Source organism: Dermochelys coriacea, chromosome 6 (assembly GCF_009764565.3).
Source record: "Dermochelys coriacea isolate rDerCor1 chromosome 6, rDerCor1.pri.v4, whole genome shotgun sequence".
In the NCBI taxonomy this organism is placed as follows: Eukaryota; Metazoa; Chordata; order Testudines; family Dermochelyidae; genus Dermochelys; species Dermochelys coriacea.
The window spans coordinates 4,614,925-4,634,470 of NC_050073.1; the positions used below are offsets into that span (position 1 = coordinate 4,614,925).

Genomic DNA, 19,546 nt, shown 5'->3' on the forward strand with positions numbered 1-19,546 from the left:
ATCCCCTAGCCCAGGGCCGGATCACAGCTGGCGCCCCCTAGAGGGGAAAGGCCCCAGGTCCCCCCGAGCCAGCCAATCCCCTAGCCCAGGGCCGGATCACAGCTGGCGCCCCCTAGAGGGGAAAGGCCCCAGGTCCCCCCGAGCCAGCCAATCCCCTAGCCCAGGGCCGGATCACAGCTGGCGCCCCCTAGAGGGGAAAGGCCCCAGGTCCCCCCGAGCCAGCCAATCCCCTAGCCCAGGGCCGGATCACAGCTGGCGCCCCCTAGAGGGGAAAGGCCCCAGGTCCCCCCGAGCCAGCCAATCCCCTAGCCCAGGGCCGGATCACAGCTGGCGCCCCCTAGAGGGGAAAGGCCCCAGGTCCCCCCCGAGCCAGCCAATCCCCTAGCCCAGGGCCGGATCACAGCTGGCGCCCCCTAGAGGGGAAAGGCCCCAGGTCCCCCCGAGCCAGCCAATCCCCTAGCCCAGGGCCGGATCACAGCTGGCGCCCCCTAGAGGGGAAAGGCCCCAGGTCCCCCCCGAGCCAGCCAATCCCCTAGCCCAGGGCCGGATCACAGCTGGCGCCCCCTAGAGGGGAAAGGCCCCAGGTCCCCCCGAGCCAGCCAATCCCCTAGCCCAGGGCCGGATCACAGCTGGCGCCCCCTAGAGGGGAAAGGCCCCAGGTCCCCCCAGCGAGCCAGCCAGTCCCCTAGCCCAGGGCCGGATCACAGCTGGCGCCCCCTAGAGGGGAAAGGCCCCAGGTCCCCCCCGACCCAGCCAATCCCCTAGCCCAGGGCCGGATCGCAGCTGGCGCCCCCTGGAGGGGAAAGGCCCCAGGTCCCCTTCCCCACCACAAACGCACCAGGACAAACAGGCTGTATATGAAAATAGAAAGGTCTATTTCACAGCTCTTCTGCCCCCTGGCGTTCAGACCGCCTTATGGGGATGGGATGGGGGTGACGGGACGGCAGAGAGGATCGTCCAAAAGTTTCCCCCCAGATTTCAACCCCAAAGGATCTGGGAAGGATCTCCCCACAGCTCCATTCACATCATCCCACACTGGAATTAAGGAGGGGGGCCTCGGATCCACCCCCATGCCCTCCCTGCTGAATTTGAGACTCCCCCACTTAAAAACAAGTATTCTCTTTTTACCCCCATTGGAATTAAAGGTGGGGGGACCCACAGATTCACCCCATATTCCCTCACTGGAAAGTGGGGTCCCTTCTCCTAGTATGGGGGGGCTCTCGGTTCCCCATCTTGAAAGTATGGTTTCTCATGCTCCTGCCTCCAAAAATCCCATCCCCTGCTAAGATCAGGATCCCACCTATGTTTCCTCCATGGCTCTTAAGGGGTGTCAAAGCTCCCCACATTCCCCAGCAGAAAGCTGAAGGGTCTATTGGGATGGGGGACCCTTCCCTTCCCCCCAGTAAAGAGGAGTCCAATTCTCCCATCTGAAGTGGGGGGTTTCCCTTCTCCCACAAGTCTGGTGTCTCCTCCCTGTTACCCCACTGAATCTGGGGTGTCTCCCCCATGGCAGTGAAGGGGTTCTGCAATCTCCCCAGGAAATCAGGGTCCCGCCCAGAAATGGGGGCCTGCTCCTCTGCCCGCCACATCATAGGCTGCCCAGCGCCTGCCCCACACGCACCCTGCGCCCAGCACTGGTGTGGAAGCCAAAGCGCCGGGGCCCCTGGAAAAGGAGGACGATGGTGGAGCCCAGGTTGAACTCGCCCAGGCTGGCCCCCTTGGGTGCGGGGACCCCGGCTGGCCCCGCGCAGGCCAAGTAGCTGCGGTCATGGTAGCGGCCCTGCACGTGGCAGGCGCAATTGGTGCGAAGGTCCTGCCAGAGAGAAAGGGGGCCACAGTTACCATGGTGATGGGCACCCCCTCACGCCACGTCTGCTCTGGTTTGCAAGAGCCATGTGACTGTGCTTACCGCCCCCCCCTACATGCGATCCCACGGGAGCACGTGCCCATTAGCCCCCCCACACACGTGCAATCCCACCAAAGCATATGCTCACCAGGCCCCCCACATGCAATCCTATGGGAGCACATGCTCACCGGGGGCCCCCCACGTGCTATCTCAGAAGCATGCATGTGCTCACTAGAGGCCCCCCCATGTGCGATCACACAAGCGCATGCACACTCACCAGGGCCCCCCCTTGTCTGATCCCACAAATGCTTTCACACTCATCAGGGGCTCCCGCACATGAGATTGCACAAGCACACACATGCTCACCAGGGCCCCCCCATATCTGTTCATGCAAGTGTGTGCACACTCACCAGGGCCCCTCCACATGCAATCCCATGAGCCTGTGCGTGCTCACCAGGACATCCCCCCCATGTGACCCCACAAGCGCACACGCTCACCAGGGACCCCATCAGGACATCAGAGGGCTGCCCCCCTCTCCAGGGCTCCCAGCTCCCTCTGCCCCCAGCCCCACCTGGTCACAGTAGATGCGGATGGAGCCCACGTTGGTGGCCCCCACAGCAGTCAGGGAGAAGAAGCCGTGGGCCCATTCCCCGCTCAGCACCACCCGCTCGTTGTGGCAGAACAGCCCCGGGATCCAGCGCACCACACTCGGGCTCACCGACATCAGGGACCCTGCCACGGACGGGCCCGGGGCAGGGCAGGCAGATGGATGGGAGGGAAGAGGAGACCCCAGCATGAGTGACAACCGGGTCCATGCCCTCCGCCACCTCAGCCTGCTCCCCCACTTGGCTGTGCCGTACCAGGGAAGTGCCGGCGGTGCTGGATGTGCCAGTTGGTGGGCGAGTGGAAGCGGTGGTAGTCGCCCGGCGCCAGATAGATGACGCACTGATAGAGCCGATGCCCCCGGTGCCACCATGGGGAGAGACCTCGGCCTGGGGGAGAGAGATGGACAGCAAAGGGTTAATTGGGGCCTGCCTTGGATTGGAACACACATACCCCAGACTGGCCCTCCGGCATGGCCCACTTGGGCCCCAGATTGGCTCTTGGGATCTATCCCAGCCACCCCCTCTGGATTGGATCCTGGGCCCAGCCCCCCACCATCAGCCCATCCCAACCCCTCGCTCACCCCCACCTTCTCTCCAGTCCTGGGGCCCGAGGAAGCTCTCCAGGGAGTATGTCACCCCCTTCACCTGCTCCAGGCGGTTCCTCCGCACCCGGCCCAGGTGCACGATGCAGCCGTCTGCTGGGCTGACCTGCAACCAGCCGGGACAGAATGAGAAGCGGGGATGGCCTCGCACAGGGATTCATGAGGGCAGGCCAGGGCGTTCACACCTGTGACAGCTGAGCAAAGATGGGGGAGCTCCCAATCCCCAGGGATCAGTGCCCTGGGGAAGGCAGGGGCAGGGTTCTGGAGAAGGCACATGCCGGCCCGTGCACAGACAGTGCAACGCTCTCATGAAAAGCCAGGCTGTGAAGGCACCAGGCCCAGAGCCCTGGGGAACGCGCTTGTGTCTCGCACGTGCGGGAGGCTCGTGTGCCACTGCTGGCACGGCCATGTTGAGCGGTGGCCAACGCCAGCTCGTGGCACTGCTGGGCACACATGCAGGCCAAAGCAGGTGGGTAGGTCTGGGACCCTGGTCAGCCTGGCCTCAAGGAGGAACGTGCATGTGTATTGCCACTGTGGGCATCCGGACGAACCATGTCAAAGGGGTTTCATGGGAAGGGAAGACCCACAATATGGGACACATGGGGGAGAGGCAAATGAGACATATCATGTTGGGGGTGGGAGTGGGACAAACCATGCCATGGGAGGACAATGGGAGGGACCTACCATATCATGGCGGGGCAGGGCAGGAAGTACCATAGCATGGGAGGACAATGGGGGGGCAGCATGAGACATACCATGCCATGGAAGGGCAATGGGGGACAGGGCAGGATATACCATGCCATGGAAGGGCAATGCTGGAGGACAGACTAGGACGTACCATGCCATGGGAGGGCAATGGGGGGCAGGACGGGACATACCACGTCATGGGAGGGCAATGGGGGGGACAGGGCAGGACATACCATGTCATGGAGTGCGATGGGACGCACCCAGGGCTTGAGCGGGCGCCGGAAGAGCTCCCCAAGGCTGCGGTAGCTGCTCAGATCTTCCTCAGCCGCCTCGGCCATGTTGACGGAGAAGGCCCAGACGTAGAGCGCCAGCAGGGGGCGCCACAGCCAGCGGGGCAGCGCCAGCCCAGTCAGCACCCCCCAGAGTCGTGAGAGCAGCCGGGTGGGGGCGCGGCGGTACACGGCCTGCAGGGGGAGAGTCAGCAGGGGGCACTTGCCCCATAGAGTCCCGTATATACCCCCTCCCCCCACTCCTCCCCTCCCACCTCAGATCCCTCCCATCCCTTCTTCTGCCCCCCTTCTCCCCAGCTCCTCCCCCTCGCTGGCCCCTTAGTCTACCCCCCATGCCCTGACCTTGCTGGTGGGCTGCAGCCCAGCATGGGTGAAGGGCTTGAGAATCTGCCAGGAGCAGAGCCGCAGGGCATGGCCAGGCACCCGGGGTAGAGGGCGCCGCAGGGAGAGCCTGGGGATGGCCATCCTGGAGGGACACGTACAGCACCACACACACACCACGGCTCACCCCTGGGGGTGAAACTGGGAGTTATGAGATGCTCTGCACAGCCTGCCTTTGCCTGGAATGATCCCAGCCCGGGACAGAGGGGAGTCACTGCCCCAGGCGCATCCCCCAAAGACAGGCGGGGCCCCCAACACCCATCAGGAGAGCAGCGCCCAGGTTCAGGGCTGCCATGAGGTCAGAGGGCACCCCTTAAGACAGAGCCAGCCCACTCCCTGAGACCACACACAGTTACACACAGCATAACACAGACACACAGATACACAGTGTCATACACCCAGAGCATAACAGTGTTGTGCACAGGCAGAGTGTAACACAAAGAGCGCAACACACAAACAGCATCACACAGAGCAGAGCAGTATAACACTGATACATAGCGAAAGTGTTGCACATACAAATGTAACACACACGGTGTAACACACAAAGAGAGCATAAGCCAGTGGAACACACTAACAGTGTAACACAGAAACTGTAAGCACATCACACACAGAGCACAGTGTATCACATACACCAAGATACACACACAGACACACACAAAGAGTAACAGTTGCACACACAAATTTAACACATACACAGGGCATAACACAGTGTAACACATAGAGAGCATAACAGTATAACACACTAACAGACGTGATACACTGACAGACTAACACAAAATGTACAGTGTAATTCACACACACTATGTGTCTGTGTGTAACAAGCAATGTCGCAGTGTAGCACAGTGTAACACACGTCACACACATGCACAGACACACAGTGTCATGTACACACAGACTATAACATAGCGTAACACATAGAGAGACATACACACAGATAACACACAGCAGCTGAGAGTGGGGTGTGACTCCTGAAAACCTTCAGACAGACATAGTCATCCACTAACACACACACAGGAAACACACACAAATATACACACACACATTGATGCTCAGTGGCTGGGAGAGTGACTCCTGGCTTTGGGTCACACACATATGGAACAGGACACCCCCCACACGCATTAATAACGTAACACACACCTGCCCTGAGTGACACACCCTGCTTTTTATACATATAGGAAACAAAACTCACACACACTCGCTGACAGCAGAATGTACAACTGACACAGATACAACATACACATTTGACACAATGACCCACACCCTGCAACATGTACACATACACACACACACACACACACACTGATAGCAGGATGACTCTCAAGACAGCTGATATCTACTGATGTTGGTGCATGCATACGCACACACACAGACACACACACACACCCCACAACTCAGCACAGACACTCCCCCCAGCAGCCTCCTACAATATGGCACACAGAACAACAGTGACACATAGTCACACACACAAGGGCATGCAGAACAAGACACACACACACGCACAGTGACATACAAGCACACACACAAGGGTACAGAGAATACTCCTAATACACAATCACACACACTATAACAATAGAGGGTAACATTCACACAAACACAAAATCACAAAAGCAGAACACTAACCCAATGACAAACACACACACACACACAAACACAGAGAAAAACACTGAATGACACTAACACAAAATCACACCCACTACAAGGGTAGAGAGAATGACAACACACAAATCACCACACACACATACACACACACACACACACACACACACAGGGCAAGGCCAGCCCAGACACACTCACTGGGAGCAAGGGTGTTGCTGGCCCAGATCTGTCTCTTCCACCTCGCCAGTGCTCAGCGATGGCCATCACATAACACGTGCACAATGACTCACAAGACTTGCACGGGGGGGCCAGGCCCTCCCTCATGAAATTGGCTCCGCACAAGCCTATGGTCTCATCATCACCCCACACAGCAGGACCATGACATCACCGGGCCACGCGCACACTGTGGGATTGAACTATGCCCCAGATACGGCTGCATCTCAGCCCAGGCCAGGCATCCCTGTATAAACAGCCCCCGTGCCCCACCCCAGAGGGGGCTGCATCTCAGCGCTGGGCAAGGGATCCCCACATAAACAGCCCTTGAAACACACCCCAGAGGGGGCTGCATCTCAGCACCGGGCAAGGGATCCCCGTATAAACAGTCCCCACACCCTGCACTAGAGGTGGCTGCATCTCAGTGCTGGGTGAGGGATCCCCATGTAAACAGCCCCTGCACCCCAACCAAGAGGTGGCTGCATCTCAGCTGTGCCCCCTAGCAGGGAAAAGCCCCAGGTTTATGTATATATATAAAAACTTTATTTCCAGCAGTACAGGGGTACAGAGCACATTGAATTCCCAGTGTCTGTAACTCTGGTCCCACATGGAGCCGGATCCAAACCGCATCCTTCAGTCACTGGTCCCAGTCAGCTCCCTGGGGTGAGCCCACTAAGGCACTGAATGTTTTGGTCCCGTTGGGGTTGGTACCGATGCTGGGGAGGGGGGCTGGCCTACAGGACTTTCTTGTCCTTTGGGGTCCAATCCAGACGCCACTCCTCTGCTCCAAGCAGGTTCCGATCTGTGACCCAGCCCGCTGAGACTAGCCCTGCAAGACAGACCAGCCCAGGGCGAGGGGATGGTGTGTGTGTTTCCCCGCAGGGGGTGCTCTCCATAGGACAGGGGGCACTAGGGGACACCCCAGAGCTGGAAATACAGTGGGTGGGGGTGTCTCACTGATCTCCCCAGGCCAGGGGCCCATGGGGAAGACCCCAGCGCTGAGAGCATGGGGGGTAGGGTCTTCAGAGCACAGGGTGCTCTTCCCAGGGCACGGGGCCTGCAGGGGGTGGGACCAGGATTGGGAGTGCAAGGGGTGGGGATGTTCCCCAGCAGGGGGACACAGGGAAGAGCCGGGGCTGAGTGCAGGGGGTGGGGACATTTCCCAGGAGGGGGTGCTCTCCCTGGGGTAGGGGCACTAGGGGGCTCAAGGCTGAGTGCAGGGGATGGGGATGTTCCCCAGCAGGGGGCGCTCTCCCGGGGGTAGGGGCACCAGAGAGCTCAGGGCTGAATGCAGGGGGTGGGGATGTTCCCCAGCAGGGGGCACTCTCTCCAGGGAGGGGCATTAGAGGTCCCTGAGGGCTGAGTGCATAGACAACCCAGTTACCTGCTAGGAACCGGGGGAACAGCCTGTCCAGCAGCTGGTGAGTTTCCGTTAGTGCAGCCCAGACCTCTCCGTCAGGGGCTGAAAGACAGAACAGAGCTGGCTGGGGATGAAGGATAGGTGCTGGGAAACCCCTAGTTGAGCCCCCCTCCCCGCACACAGGATCAGGCAGAGGGGGTGTCTGGGCAACCTGCCCCCCTGCCCGGCCCCTCACCTCCACACAGCTGCCTTTCCAGCTTCTGAAGCTTCTCTCCCTCCACTGCACCCGGGGGCAGGGCCTGGCACAGCAGGGTCTCCAGCAGCAGGGCGTGGGAACACGCCTGGATGGTGTCCACACTGCTCGCCCCATGGCGCAGGGCCACGGCCACGGTGCCTGTGGAGAAAAGGGCACAGAAGAGTGTCCCGCACCATCTCACCGCACTGCCATCCTAGACGTCTGGATCCCATTTCCCTTCCCGGTCTCTGTCTCCTACAGCTGTCATCCCGGATGCCTGGGTCCCATTTCCTCTCCCAGGCTCTGTCCCCTACAGCTGCCGTGCTGGATACTTAGGTCCCATTCCCCTCCTGGTCTCTGCCTCCTATGGCTGCCACCCTGGACATCTGGGTCTCATTCCTCCTCCCGGTCCCTCCTCACCAGCTTTTCGGTTCAGAGCGATTAAATAGTTCCTCGAGTTGCCCTCGCAGGCCTGCTGGAACTCAGCTGCGCTGCAGGATAGATAGAGGGAAAGAATACGCAAAGAAGGAGATGCTCACTATGAATGGAACAGACATGTTTAGCCTCTGGAACTCCCTGCCACAAGATGTTATAGGGACAAGATCCACCAAAGACACACAGATTTCTATGAGCAGGAACAGCAACTAGAATAAATGTGTCGAGGGGTGTCCCGAGAGACTTGTGCTGGCTGAGCAGAGGGGCCAATCCCTGGGGAGGGATGAGGGACAAGTTAAACCTCCGTTACTCACCTGGAGACCAGCAGGTGGAGTGGGGCGCCCAGAGTTACCCTGAGATGCCGCTGGAATTCTGTGGAGAAGTGAGGAGCAAAGAGTCTAGTCGGCTGGGTATGGGGGGGAAGGGGACATGGGGCCTTTCCCCTCTCGGGGGCGCTCGCTCCAATCTGTCCCCAGGGTGGGGAGACTGGCTGGCTGGCTCAGGGGGGCAGGGAATGGGACATGGGGCCTTTCCACTCTCGGGGGTAACTGGTCTCTGCATCTGCCCATGCTGGGGTTCTCCTCTTCCCCTCTCCCCCCGTATCCTCTTCCCCCGTGGTCACCTGGCAGCAGGGGTTCCTGCGGGTTGGCATGCGCGGGCATGGGGACCCTGCCCTGGCACAGGAAGTGGCGCAGGGCGAGGCGCAGCCGGGCCCGGTTGAGCGTCTCCATGCAGACGGCGCGCACGGCCCGGTAGTTGGCGTAGAGGTGTAGAGCCGTGAACAGGCCATAGAGGGCGTAGGTGAGCCTGGGGGGGTGGAGGGCAGGGACAGGGGTCAGAGACAGGGGCAGGCCCAGCCAGACCTAGAATCCCCCACAATCCCATGCCTGCCACAACCCTTCCCACAATCACTTTTGCCTCCCACCTCCCATAATCCCCCACAATCCTTCCCACAATCCCCTCTGACCCCCCCATAACACTTGTGCTATCCCTGCCCTTGGGGTCACTCACTGGAGCCTGTCGGTGACGAGGGGGATGAGGAGGAGGCTGACGAGCAGGCCGGCTAAATTCACCAGGGTCTCCTGGAGGTGGGGGAGAGGAGTGAGTGAGGGTGTCTGCAGAGGTGGGGTACAATTCCCATCCCCTGGGCATTTCCGCCCTGCTGCATTCTGGGAGAACCTGTCCCCTCTGCCCCTGGAGCGCCCCTGCTCGCTGCACTGTGGGGTGCCCCTTAACATTGGCCACAATGCCCCAGCAGGATCCCACCTGGCTCCCATCTTTGGCCGAAACGTCCGCCATGTTGTCCCGCCGGGCCTGGTGCATGGTGAGGGCTGCCCGGGTGGCGCCTCCGGCTACTCCCACGATGCACTGGGGCAGAGAGAGAGAGAGGAGAGGGGTTCGGGTGTGGGGTGCAGGACTCATGCCAACGAGAGTCGGGGGGAAAGACTTAAGACACAACCGTATCCCATAGGAATATGTGGATCATGGCGATTCCACCAGAATTTCATCGGGGGGAAAAAAGAAAACGGGGGGGGGGGAATGTTCTGACAATGTCCTGACTCTTCGATTAGAAAATAATTTTTGTTTGGATTGTTTTTATTTCATTTTGATATCGATAGCCATAGAATTCTCTACTGCATAGACCTCAGTATGGACTATACACAGTGTTATATAGTACAAAGAGGTGAAACTGAAGCAAAATCTTTCCAACGAGCTGAAATGAACGTTTTCTGGAATTCTCCTTTGTGGAGAATATTGAAATGGTCGGGTTTTGCTCTGATGGAGAATGTGGCCAAATTTCAAAAGCATAAAATCCTTCGTGAAATGGAACTTCTGCCATCCACGCAGCTCTGATGCCATCCCCTGCCCCTTTGCCAATCCTTTGCCCCAGCGCCAACCCCCTACCAATCACCCCATGCCAACCCCTCCCCCGTGCCAATGCCCCAATCCCCCATTGCCAGCCCCTCATGCCAACCCCTCCCACCAACTCCTCACCCACATAGAATCATAGAAGATTAGGGTTGGAAGAGACCTCAGGTCATCTAGTCCAATCTCCTGCTCAAAGCCGGACCACCCCCAACTACATCATCCCAGCCAGGGCTTTGTCAAGCTGGGCCTTAAAAACCTCTAAGGATGGAGATTCCAACACCTCTCTAGGTCACTCCTTCCAGTGCTTCACCACCCTCCTAATGAAATAGTGTTTCCTAATATCCAACCGAGACCTCCCCCACTGCAACTTGAGCCCATTGCTCCTTGTTCTGTCATCTGCCCCCACTGAGAACAGCCGAGCTCCATCCTCTCTGGAACCCCCCTTCAGGTAGTTGAAGGCTGCTATCAAATCCCCCCTCACTCTTCTCTTCCCTCAGCTTCTCCTCGTAAATCATGTGCGCCAGCCCCCTGATCGTTTCCGTTGCCCTCTGCTGGACTCTCTCCAATTTGTCCACATCCTTCTTCTGGTGGGGGGGGACCAAAACTGGACGCAATACTCCATGTGTGGCCTCACTAGTGCCGAATAGAGGGGAATAATCACTTCCCTTGATCTGCTGGCTATGCCCCTACAACCCAATATATCACACCTCCCCCTCCCCTGAACCAACCCTCTTCCCCTCATGCCAACCCCCACCCCAACTCCCAATGCAAACCCCTTGCATCAATCCCCTCACCCCACACCTCATGCCAACCCAGTCCCTGCTACCTTGAAGAAGCCGCTGGTGCAGATGATGAGAGTGAAGCATGCTGGGAAGGTAGGGGCCAAGATCTCCATGAAGATGGCCAGGTCATTGAGCCCATCTGCAAAGAGCCTGAAGGGCACAAGGGGTAAGAGTGGTGGGCATGGCAGGATTAGAGGTCACATGTCACCCAATGGGGTTCAGAGGCCACTGGGCACTAAACAAGAGTCAGAGGTTCAGGATTGCCTGCTGATGGTCGGGGTGAAGGGTAAGAGGTCATGAGGGAGGTCAGAGGGCACTCAATGGGGTACGAGGTTGAGAATTGCACCATGAGGTTCAAAGAGTGAAGGTCACCAATGGGTCAAGGTCAAAGGTCAAGTATTGCTCAACAAATGTCAAAAGTTGAGGTTGGCTCAATGGGGGTCAGAAGGCAAAAGGTCACACAGTGCAGTCACAAGGCAAGTGTTGCCCAATAGACAGTCAGAAGGTGAAGATCACACAATGGGGACTCAGACAACAAATGCCCAATGGGAGATCAGAGTGTGAGGGTCACCTGAGAGGCTCAGAGGGGAGGATCGTCCAATCACATGCAGAGGGCAGGACTAACACATTTAAGGTTCAGAGGTCAAAGATCATATAATGGTCAGCAAGCGGGGATCCGCCACTGGGCTATCACGGTGAGGGGCATCCCAGGGTGTTGGGGTGAAGGATGCCCCGGGGATGAGGGGTTGGGGGAGGGATGTCCTGGGAAAACAGGGGGGCGGGTCCTTTCCTCACGCACCTCCACTGCTTGGCGTCACAGTCCAGTTTGCTCCTGGGGGAGAGAGAGAGAAGAGGTCATGAAGAGAGATAACCCTACCAGCACTGGTGACCCAGAAACCTCCCCCTCCACAGGGTGTACCACTCACCCTTTCATCCAGGCAAAAAGGATCCGGCCAAGCATCCCCGTCCCGTCTGCAGGGGAGACAGAGAGGGCTGTCAGGGGAAGTGAAGGAAATGGCAGATCCCACAGGGTGAATGGGGAGTTCAGGGGAGTCTGGGGGGCAGTATTGGGATTAGTGGGAGGGAGTGGGCGATGTCCCAGGCCGGCATGCATCAAGGAGGGGAACCCAGGTATGGGGGAGTCCCAGGACAGGATGGATTCACCAATTCATCGATTCCAAAGCCAGAAGGGACCATTACGATAATCTCGTTTGACCTCCTGGATAACACAGGCCAGAGACCAACCCCAGGGTAATTCCTAGAACGGAGCTTGTAGAAAAACATATAAACTTGATTTAAAAATGGTCAGTGATGGAGAATCCACCACAACCCTGGATAAATTGTTCCAATGGTTAATTCTTCCCACGGTGAAACATTTACCCTTATTTCCAGGGTGAATTTGTCTAGCTTCAACTGCCAGCCATTGTATCCTGTTAGACCTCCCTCTGCTAGATTGAAGAGCCCACTATTAAATATTTGTTCCCCACGTAGGTACTTACTGACTGTGATCAAGTCACCCCATAACCTTTTCTTTGTTACGCTAAAGAGATTGAGCTGTCACTATAAATCAGGTTTTCTAATCCTTTAATCATTCTCATGGCTCTTCTCTGATCCCTCTCAACATCCTTCTGGAATTAAGGATGTAATAACATCCTTCTGGAATTGTGGGTTCCAGCACTGAACACAGCAGCAGACGCACCAGGGATAAATACAGGGTAAAATAACCTCTCTGCTCCAACTCAAGATCCCCGTTTATGCATTCCAGGACCGCATGACTTCTTTTGGCCACAGCTTCGCACTGGGGGTTCCCGTTCAGCTGATTATCCACCAGGACCTCCAAATCTTTTTCAGAGTCCCTGCTTCCCAGGACAGAGTCCCCCCATCCTGTAAGTCTGGCCCTCGCTCTTTGGTTCCTATACCTATATATTTAGCCGTATCAAAACGCATATTATTGACCTGAGCCCAGCTCAAGTGATCGCTCTGTATCTGTGACCTGTCCTCTTCATTATTTCCTACTCCCCAGACTTTTTGTGTCATCAGCGATGATTTTATGTTTTCTGGCAAGTCATTAATGCAAATGTTAAACAGCAAAGGGCCAGAAACTGATCTCTGGGGGATCTCACTTGTAACACACACACTTGGTGGGGATTCCCCGTTCACAGGCACATTTTGATACTTATCCGTTAGCCAGTTCTCAATCCATTTGACGTGGACCATGTTCATTTTACATCGTTCTAGATTTTTAATCAAAATGTGGTGCAGTACCAAGTGAAAAGCCTTACAGAAGTCTAAGTATATTACAACAGTGTGACCTTTTTCACACTTGTAATCTTACCCGAAACAAAGTTCATTTGACAGGCCCTATTTTCCATAAATCCATATTGACTGCCATTAATGATATTATCCTCCTTTAATTCTTCCTTAATGGAGTCCCGTATCCGCTGATCCATTTTCTTGGCTGGGATCGATGTCAGGCTGACGGGCCTATAATTACCTAGGTCATCCTGTTTACCCTTTTAAAATGTTGGCACATTAGCTGTCTTCCAGTCTTCTGGGACTTCCCCAGTGCTCCAAGACTTATTGAAAATCAACATTAAAAGTCCAGGAAGCTCCAACGCCAGCTCTTTTAAAACTCTTGGATGCAAGTTATCTGGACCTGCTGATGTTAAAATGTCTAACTTAAATAGCTACTGTTTAACATCCTTCAGAGACACTAGTGGAATGGAAAAAGTGTTATTCTATCATATGACAACATCATTTGTTTTTGCCCTAAATACAGAACAAAAACTTTTATTGAATACTCCTGCTTTTTCAGCATTATTATTGTTAATTCAACAATTTCCATCTAGTCATGGACCAATATCACTATCAGGATTCTTTTTGTTCCTAATGTGCTTAAAAAGCTCCCTTGTTACTGTCCTTAACTCTGCTGGCCATAGATTTCTCCTTGTGTCTCTTTGCTTCCTTTATCAGTTTTCTGCAACTCCTAGCTTCTGACTTATAATAATTACTATGAGGTTTCCCCTTTCTTCTATTCATTACATGTTATTTTTATATTTTTGAAGATGCCGTCACTTCTCCACCAATCCAGGTCAGTTTTTTAACCAGTATGGCCTTCTTCGATGGTGGGATCAAATGTAGGGATTTGTGGAGTGGGTGTCTCCAGGATGATTCAGGGGGTGTGTCTCACCTTTGAGTATCCAGGTAACGGTGGCTGCAGCAACAGTCGACGTCTGGTCCCCCACGCCCACCCCCTTCAGCACGGCCTGCGTGGCCAGCGCCCCGGTGATGCTGCTGGCAAAGGCCTGGAAGGAACAGGGAAGGCTGTTACTACTGTGGCAGCCCCTGGAAGGGCAAGTACCCTGATAAACCTCTCCACACCTCTGGCTTCCCAGTGCCTGCCATTACCCCCATCACACCCTTCTGCCCTCAGCCAGTCCCCCGCATGCCCTGGTACTATACAGAGAAGGACTGGGCCACACCCCACTACACTCTTACCCCCAAAACCCACTGCTAAGCAGCAGGGGTCCCCCAATACCTCCCGGTCTGGGGCTGGGTTCCCTTGCCCCCCCAGGGTACCCCCTCCCCCAAGGGTTGGAGCTGGGTCCCCTTTCCCCCCCAGTGCCCTCCTCCCCCAGGACTGGGTCCCCTCGACTCCCAGTGCACCCCCAATACCCCAGGTCAGGGGCTAGTTCCCCTCCTCCCCCAGAACTGGTGTGTGTCTCCCCCTCTTCACCACCTCACCTGCACGGTGTCCCATATCTGGTAGGGCAGGTAGTCCTGGCTCACACTCTCGGGGTACCCCTGGGGCAGAAACACGGACTGCAGCGGAGAAAAGTGGGGGCCAAGGTTGAGCAGAACAGCAATCTTCCCCTGGGAATCAGAGACCACACATCCCACCCTACAGCTCTACCTGGTCAACAGCATGTCCTGCCCGCCCCCCACAAATTCTCCAACACCCACCCCCGTAAACTCCTCCAAGCCCCCCAATCTCCCTTCCCCTCCTCTCTCACCCTCAGCTCGCTTTCATCACCTCCAAACCCTCCCCACTCAGATTCAGCCTGGCTAAACCCCCTTCCCAATCTGTGCCCCCCACCCTGATCCCTCTGACTTCTGAACCCCTCCTCCTCTGCCCACCTCTGAATTACCTGTCAGCCCTCCTGGCTCCTCCCAACTCCCCACCTTTGCCCTCTGCCCCCCACCGGCCAACTGCCCTCTGACCCCCACCCCTCGTCTCACCATGAAGATCTCCTTTAGCGAGCGCCATCCCACTCGCCCTGGCTCATCCCCCACACAGTTTAGGCGCCCGTCGGGTGAGGGCAGGTAGCACCGGGCACCACGGGAGCCATACTGCTCCGTGCAGAGTGGCTGCACCCCCAGGCTGGGCATGGCCGGAGCAGGTCTGGGGGGAGAAGGAGTTAGAGCGAGGAGGAGTCCATGGGCACGAGAAGAGAACACAACCCACTGACTGCATACACACACACACACACAATGTCACAAGTACACAGTGTAATGCAGAGACTGCACATGCTCAGTGTTACACTCTGTGCACGCTGTCAGTGTGTTACATGCCGTGGGTATGTTACAGTGTGCGGGTGCACGCGCAATCTGAATGCAGCCTGTGTCTGTGGTGAGTGTGTTACACTCCGAGTGCGCATTAGTGTATGTGTGCAGTCTGTGTTAAGCTGTGTTTGAGATTATGGTGTGTGTGCTACACATTTTGTGTGCATGCATGTTACACTGCCTATGTGTCACAGTGTGTATATGTGTGGGCGTGTGTGCATGTTACGCTCTGTACATGTGCACAGTGTGTATTACATGCAGTGTGTATGTCTATTGCACTCTGTGTCCATGTGTGTTACCCTGTGTGTGCCTGTTACACATTCTCTATGTGTGTTCCACTGTGTTACGTGCTCTGTGTGCGCATTACACTCTGTGTCTGTGTGTTACTCTGTGTGTTACATGCTCTGTGCACATGTGTGGGTGTTACACTCTGTGTTACATGCTCTGTGTGTGTGCACACACATGTGGGTGTTACACTGTGTGTGTTATATGCTCTGTGTGCGTGCACGTGTGTGGGTGTTACACTCAGTGTGTTACATGTTCTGTGTGTGCACACATGTGGGTATTACACTGTGTGTGTCACATGCTCTGTGTATGTGCACACGCGTGTGGGTGTTACACTGTGTGTGCTCATGCGTGTGGGTGTTACACTGTCTGTGTCACATGCTCTGTGTGTGTGCGCTCATGCATGTGGGTGGTACACGCTCTATGTGTGTGCACGAGTGTCTGTGTTACACTGTGGGTGTTACACACTCTGTGTATGCGCATGTGTGGGTGTTACACTGTGTGTGTGTTACATGCTCTGTGTGTATATGTGTGGGTGTTACAATGTGTGTGTTACACGCTCTGTGTGTGTGCAGACATGTGGGTGTTACACTGTGTGTATTACATGCTCTGTGTGTGCGCACACGTGTGAGAGTTATACTGTGTGTGTGTTACATGCCCTGTGTTTTTATATGTGTGTTACATGCTCTGTGTGTGTGCAGGCATGTGGGTGTTACACTGTGTGTGTTACATGCTCGGCGTGCGTGCACACGTGTGGGTGTTACACTGTGTGTATGTTACATGCCCCGTGTGTGTGCACGCATGTGGGTGTTACACATGCAGTGTAGCTGCCTGCACACACACAGCTATAAATACGCTGTGGGTGTGATGGGGGGGGAGTTAGTGAGTTACACTGACCCCCCCTCCCGCCGCAGGCTGCACCCCCGGGGCAGGAACGAGGTGCCCCGCCGGCCCGGTGCCCGGCGCTGCCTGGGGGACACGTTGGCGGGGGGAGGGGCCCGGGAAGCGCCCCTCCCCCCCAGGCCGGGACACACCCCGGGGCCCCGGCTGCCCGCACTTACCTGGGCAGGGGGCGCGGGGGCAGCCGGGACCCGAGGCTGGCAGGTGCAGGGGGCTCTAGGCAGTGGGGTTCTAGAGCGCCCCCACCTCGCGCGGGGCATTGTGGAGAGTGTAGTTCCCCGCGCGGGGCATTGTGGGGGGTGTCGTTTTCCCCGCGCGGGGCATTGTGGGGGGTGTAGTCCCTGTCGGAGCGCCGGGAGGGCGGAGGAGGGCAGGTATGGGGATAGAGCGAGATGGGGGGGGGGGGGTTATGAGGTTGGGGCTAGAAGGATCTATGAGGATAGAGAGATACGGGGAGGGGTGTAGGGTTGAGGATGTCTGGGGGGCTAGACAGATGGGGGTTGTATGGGGCTGGGAGGGGCTATGGGAATAGAGAGAGATGGGGGGTGTATAGGGTTGGGGGGGGTTTGGGGGTATGATAAGGTCTATAAAATCATGCCTGGTGTGAAGAAAGTAGATAAGGAAGTGTTGTTTATTTCTTCTCATAACACAAGAACCTGGGGTCACCAAATGACATTAATAGGCAGCAGGTTTAAAACAAACCAAAGGAAGTATTTCTTCACACAACGTCAACCTGTGGAACTCCTTGCCAGAGGCTAAGACTATATCAGGGTTCAAAAAAGAACTAGATAAATTCATGGAGGATAGGTCCATCAACGGCTATTAGCCAGGATGGTGTCCCTAGCCTCTGTTTGCCAGAAGCTGGCAATGGGCGACAGGGGATGGATCACTTGATGATTGCCTGTTCTGTTCATTCCCTCTGGGGCACCTGGCATTGGCCACTGTTGGAAGACAGGAAACTGGGCTAGATGGACCTTTGGTCTGACCCAGTCTGGCTGTTCTTATGGATTGGGGGTATGAGGATAGAGGAGGTAGTGCATGGGGCTAGAAATAGGTACAAGGGGTGTATGGGGATAAAGAGAGAGTTATCTCCCTCCCCAGCAGACAGCCAGAGTGCTGGGCCTCCACGATGTACAGGTGGCCAGTCTCAGAGCTGCACAAACCTGCCCTGACAGCCTGAGGCCAATGTGGCTGCTATTCAGGGGCACCTAACACCCTGTTTGCAGAAGCACGGAGCACCCCCTAACATCAACAAGGGCTGCCAGCACACAGCAGAACAGCCCTGACTGGGAATCGAACCCAGGGCCTTCCCTTTCACCTCACAACATGTTGCCACTTGAGATGGAGTAATGCCGCCTGCAGGCTGCCATAGTAAGCTGTTATCTTCCATGTACAGGAGGCCCCTGCCCCGAGCCACCAGCACTATTGAATTCAAAGCCTTTGGGAGGACAGCCCAGCCAGGCTCTCTCCTATTTGAGTCAAGCAGCAGTAGTAGGTTGTTATTCTCTCTTGACTACTGCCCATGCCCATCAGCCCTGAGCTCTGAAAGGAGTCACCCCTTTGCTGGTAGTTATCCACTACGCAGGCCAGCCACTCGAGGGGAGTGTGGCACGTATCAAATAGGTCCCAGCCCACAGGGAACAGCTGGCGACCCGTGACGTGACGGCAGAGAGGATTCTTCAATCACTATTAGCTAGTAGGGTTTTTGCTTTGCTGCTTATGTAGCCCGCACTGGACACTCTGCCAGCTCCCTCACCTCCCACTCCAAAAAGCCTCCCGCTGGGTCCTGACCCTCACCTCTTCCCCCACTTCAGTCAGGCCCTGACCAAGATCGGGGCCCCCATTGTGCCAGATGCTGCACAGACCCCAGCTGAGATCAAGTCCCCGTTGTGCCAGGTGCTGCACATGGAGCAAATGAGGAAGGCCAGTGGCCAGGGTGACTGATTTCAGCCAAGGTGTATTACCACATTACATTGAAAAACATACAGGTCCAAAATGACTCTGGGAGCTTTAACCGGTTGAGAGGAAGGATTTGCATCTCTCACACCCACCCTGCAAACGGAGTGAGATGTCTCCCGTGGGGGATCCCCAAAACAGGGCACTCCACTGTGTGAAATCTCAATGCCTCGAGGAGAGCCATGCAGCTGCTCTTAACGCCCGTCTGTAGCACCCTGCGGGAGAGCTGGGCTGAAAGTGCTGGGTTCAATCCATAAGTGCTGGAACTAGGGGTGTGTGGGCTGACTTGAAGTGGTTTCCATTATATCCAGGGTTTACAGTTTGGTTCAATGGCTCTCAGCACCCCCCCTACACAAATTGTCCCAGCACCCCTGGTTCAATCCCCAGCCCTGGGAAGGGAGTGGGGTCTAGTGGATGAGAGCAGGGGATGGGTGCCTTGGCTCTGTGCCGCAGAGTGCAGAGGGCTCTCTTCCTTGCCAACAGCTGGATTTTGTCCTGCCTTGCGGCTTGTGTTCCCTCTAGGACAAAAGCTATTTTTCTTGCCATCTGAATTTCACGTGGGCTGATGGTGAAATGGCAAGAAGGGGTTTGTGAGGGGGGAAAGTGTCCGATATTACCGCTTAGATACAGAATCACAGGTACCTGGGCTCATTTACTCTACTGGGGGCAGCAGGGATCCACGCAGCCCTGAATCCCTCCAGCAGGAGGCAGCACTGTGCGCACGCACACACGCACACACACCTGATTCCCTCCAGTAAAGGGCAGTGCTGCACACACACAACCAATTCCCTCCAGCAGGGGACAGTGCTATGCACGTACGCACGTGCGCGCGCACACACACACACAGCCCCAATTCCCTCCGGCAGGGGGCAGTGCTGTACACACGCCCATGCACACCCACCCACACACTCTTACTTTACACCAGGGGTTCTCAAACTGGG

General features: G+C 56.3%; 3 protein-coding genes across 11 annotated transcripts in view; all 3 read right to left on the bottom strand.

Annotated features, from left to right (window-relative positions):
- LOC119856526 (zinc finger protein 572-like) overlaps positions 1-19,546 on the bottom strand; it is a 568,866-nt gene that overhangs the window by 319,292 nt on the left and 230,028 nt on the right. The gene's annotated exons all lie outside the window — the stretch shown is intronic.
- On the bottom strand, positions 853-6,916 carry LOC119856548 (phosphatidylserine decarboxylase proenzyme, mitochondrial-like). Of its 4 annotated transcripts, none has more exons than XM_043517319.1 (7): positions 6,779-6,916; positions 4,373-4,540; positions 3,974-4,204; positions 3,033-3,159; positions 2,707-2,838; positions 2,418-2,578; positions 853-1,813 (listed from the first exon to the last, which is right to left on the bottom strand). In XM_043517319.1, exons 2-7 carry the CDS (start codon positions 4,493-4,495, stop codon positions 1,589-1,591), a joined length of 999 nt encoding a protein of 332 aa, XP_043373254.1. In that variant the 5' UTR covers positions 4,496-4,540; positions 6,779-6,916; the 3' UTR covers positions 853-1,588. The 4 variants fall into 4 exon arrangements, with proteins under 4 accessions (XP_043373254.1, XP_038260102.1, XP_038260105.1 ...); XM_038404174.2 differs by lacking the exon at positions 6,779-6,916 and adding an exon at positions 6,206-6,610; XM_038404177.2 differs by lacking the exon at positions 6,779-6,916 and having other exon boundaries at positions 3,039-3,159; positions 4,373-6,610.
- RUSF1 (RUS family member 1) lies at positions 6,749-16,978 on the bottom strand. The gene is made up of 16 exons (XM_038404145.2): positions 16,960-16,978; positions 16,811-16,896; positions 15,141-15,303; positions 14,646-14,723; positions 14,092-14,206; positions 11,828-11,873; positions 11,701-11,733; positions 10,946-11,051; positions 9,517-9,618; positions 9,262-9,332; positions 8,873-9,057; positions 8,565-8,622; positions 8,236-8,306; positions 7,816-7,974; positions 7,605-7,682; positions 6,749-7,049 (listed from the first exon to the last, which is right to left on the bottom strand). Exons 3-16 carry the CDS (start codon positions 15,288-15,290, stop codon positions 6,955-6,957), a joined length of 1,347 nt encoding a protein of 448 aa, XP_038260073.1. The 5' UTR covers positions 15,291-15,303; positions 16,811-16,896; positions 16,960-16,978; the 3' UTR covers positions 6,749-6,954.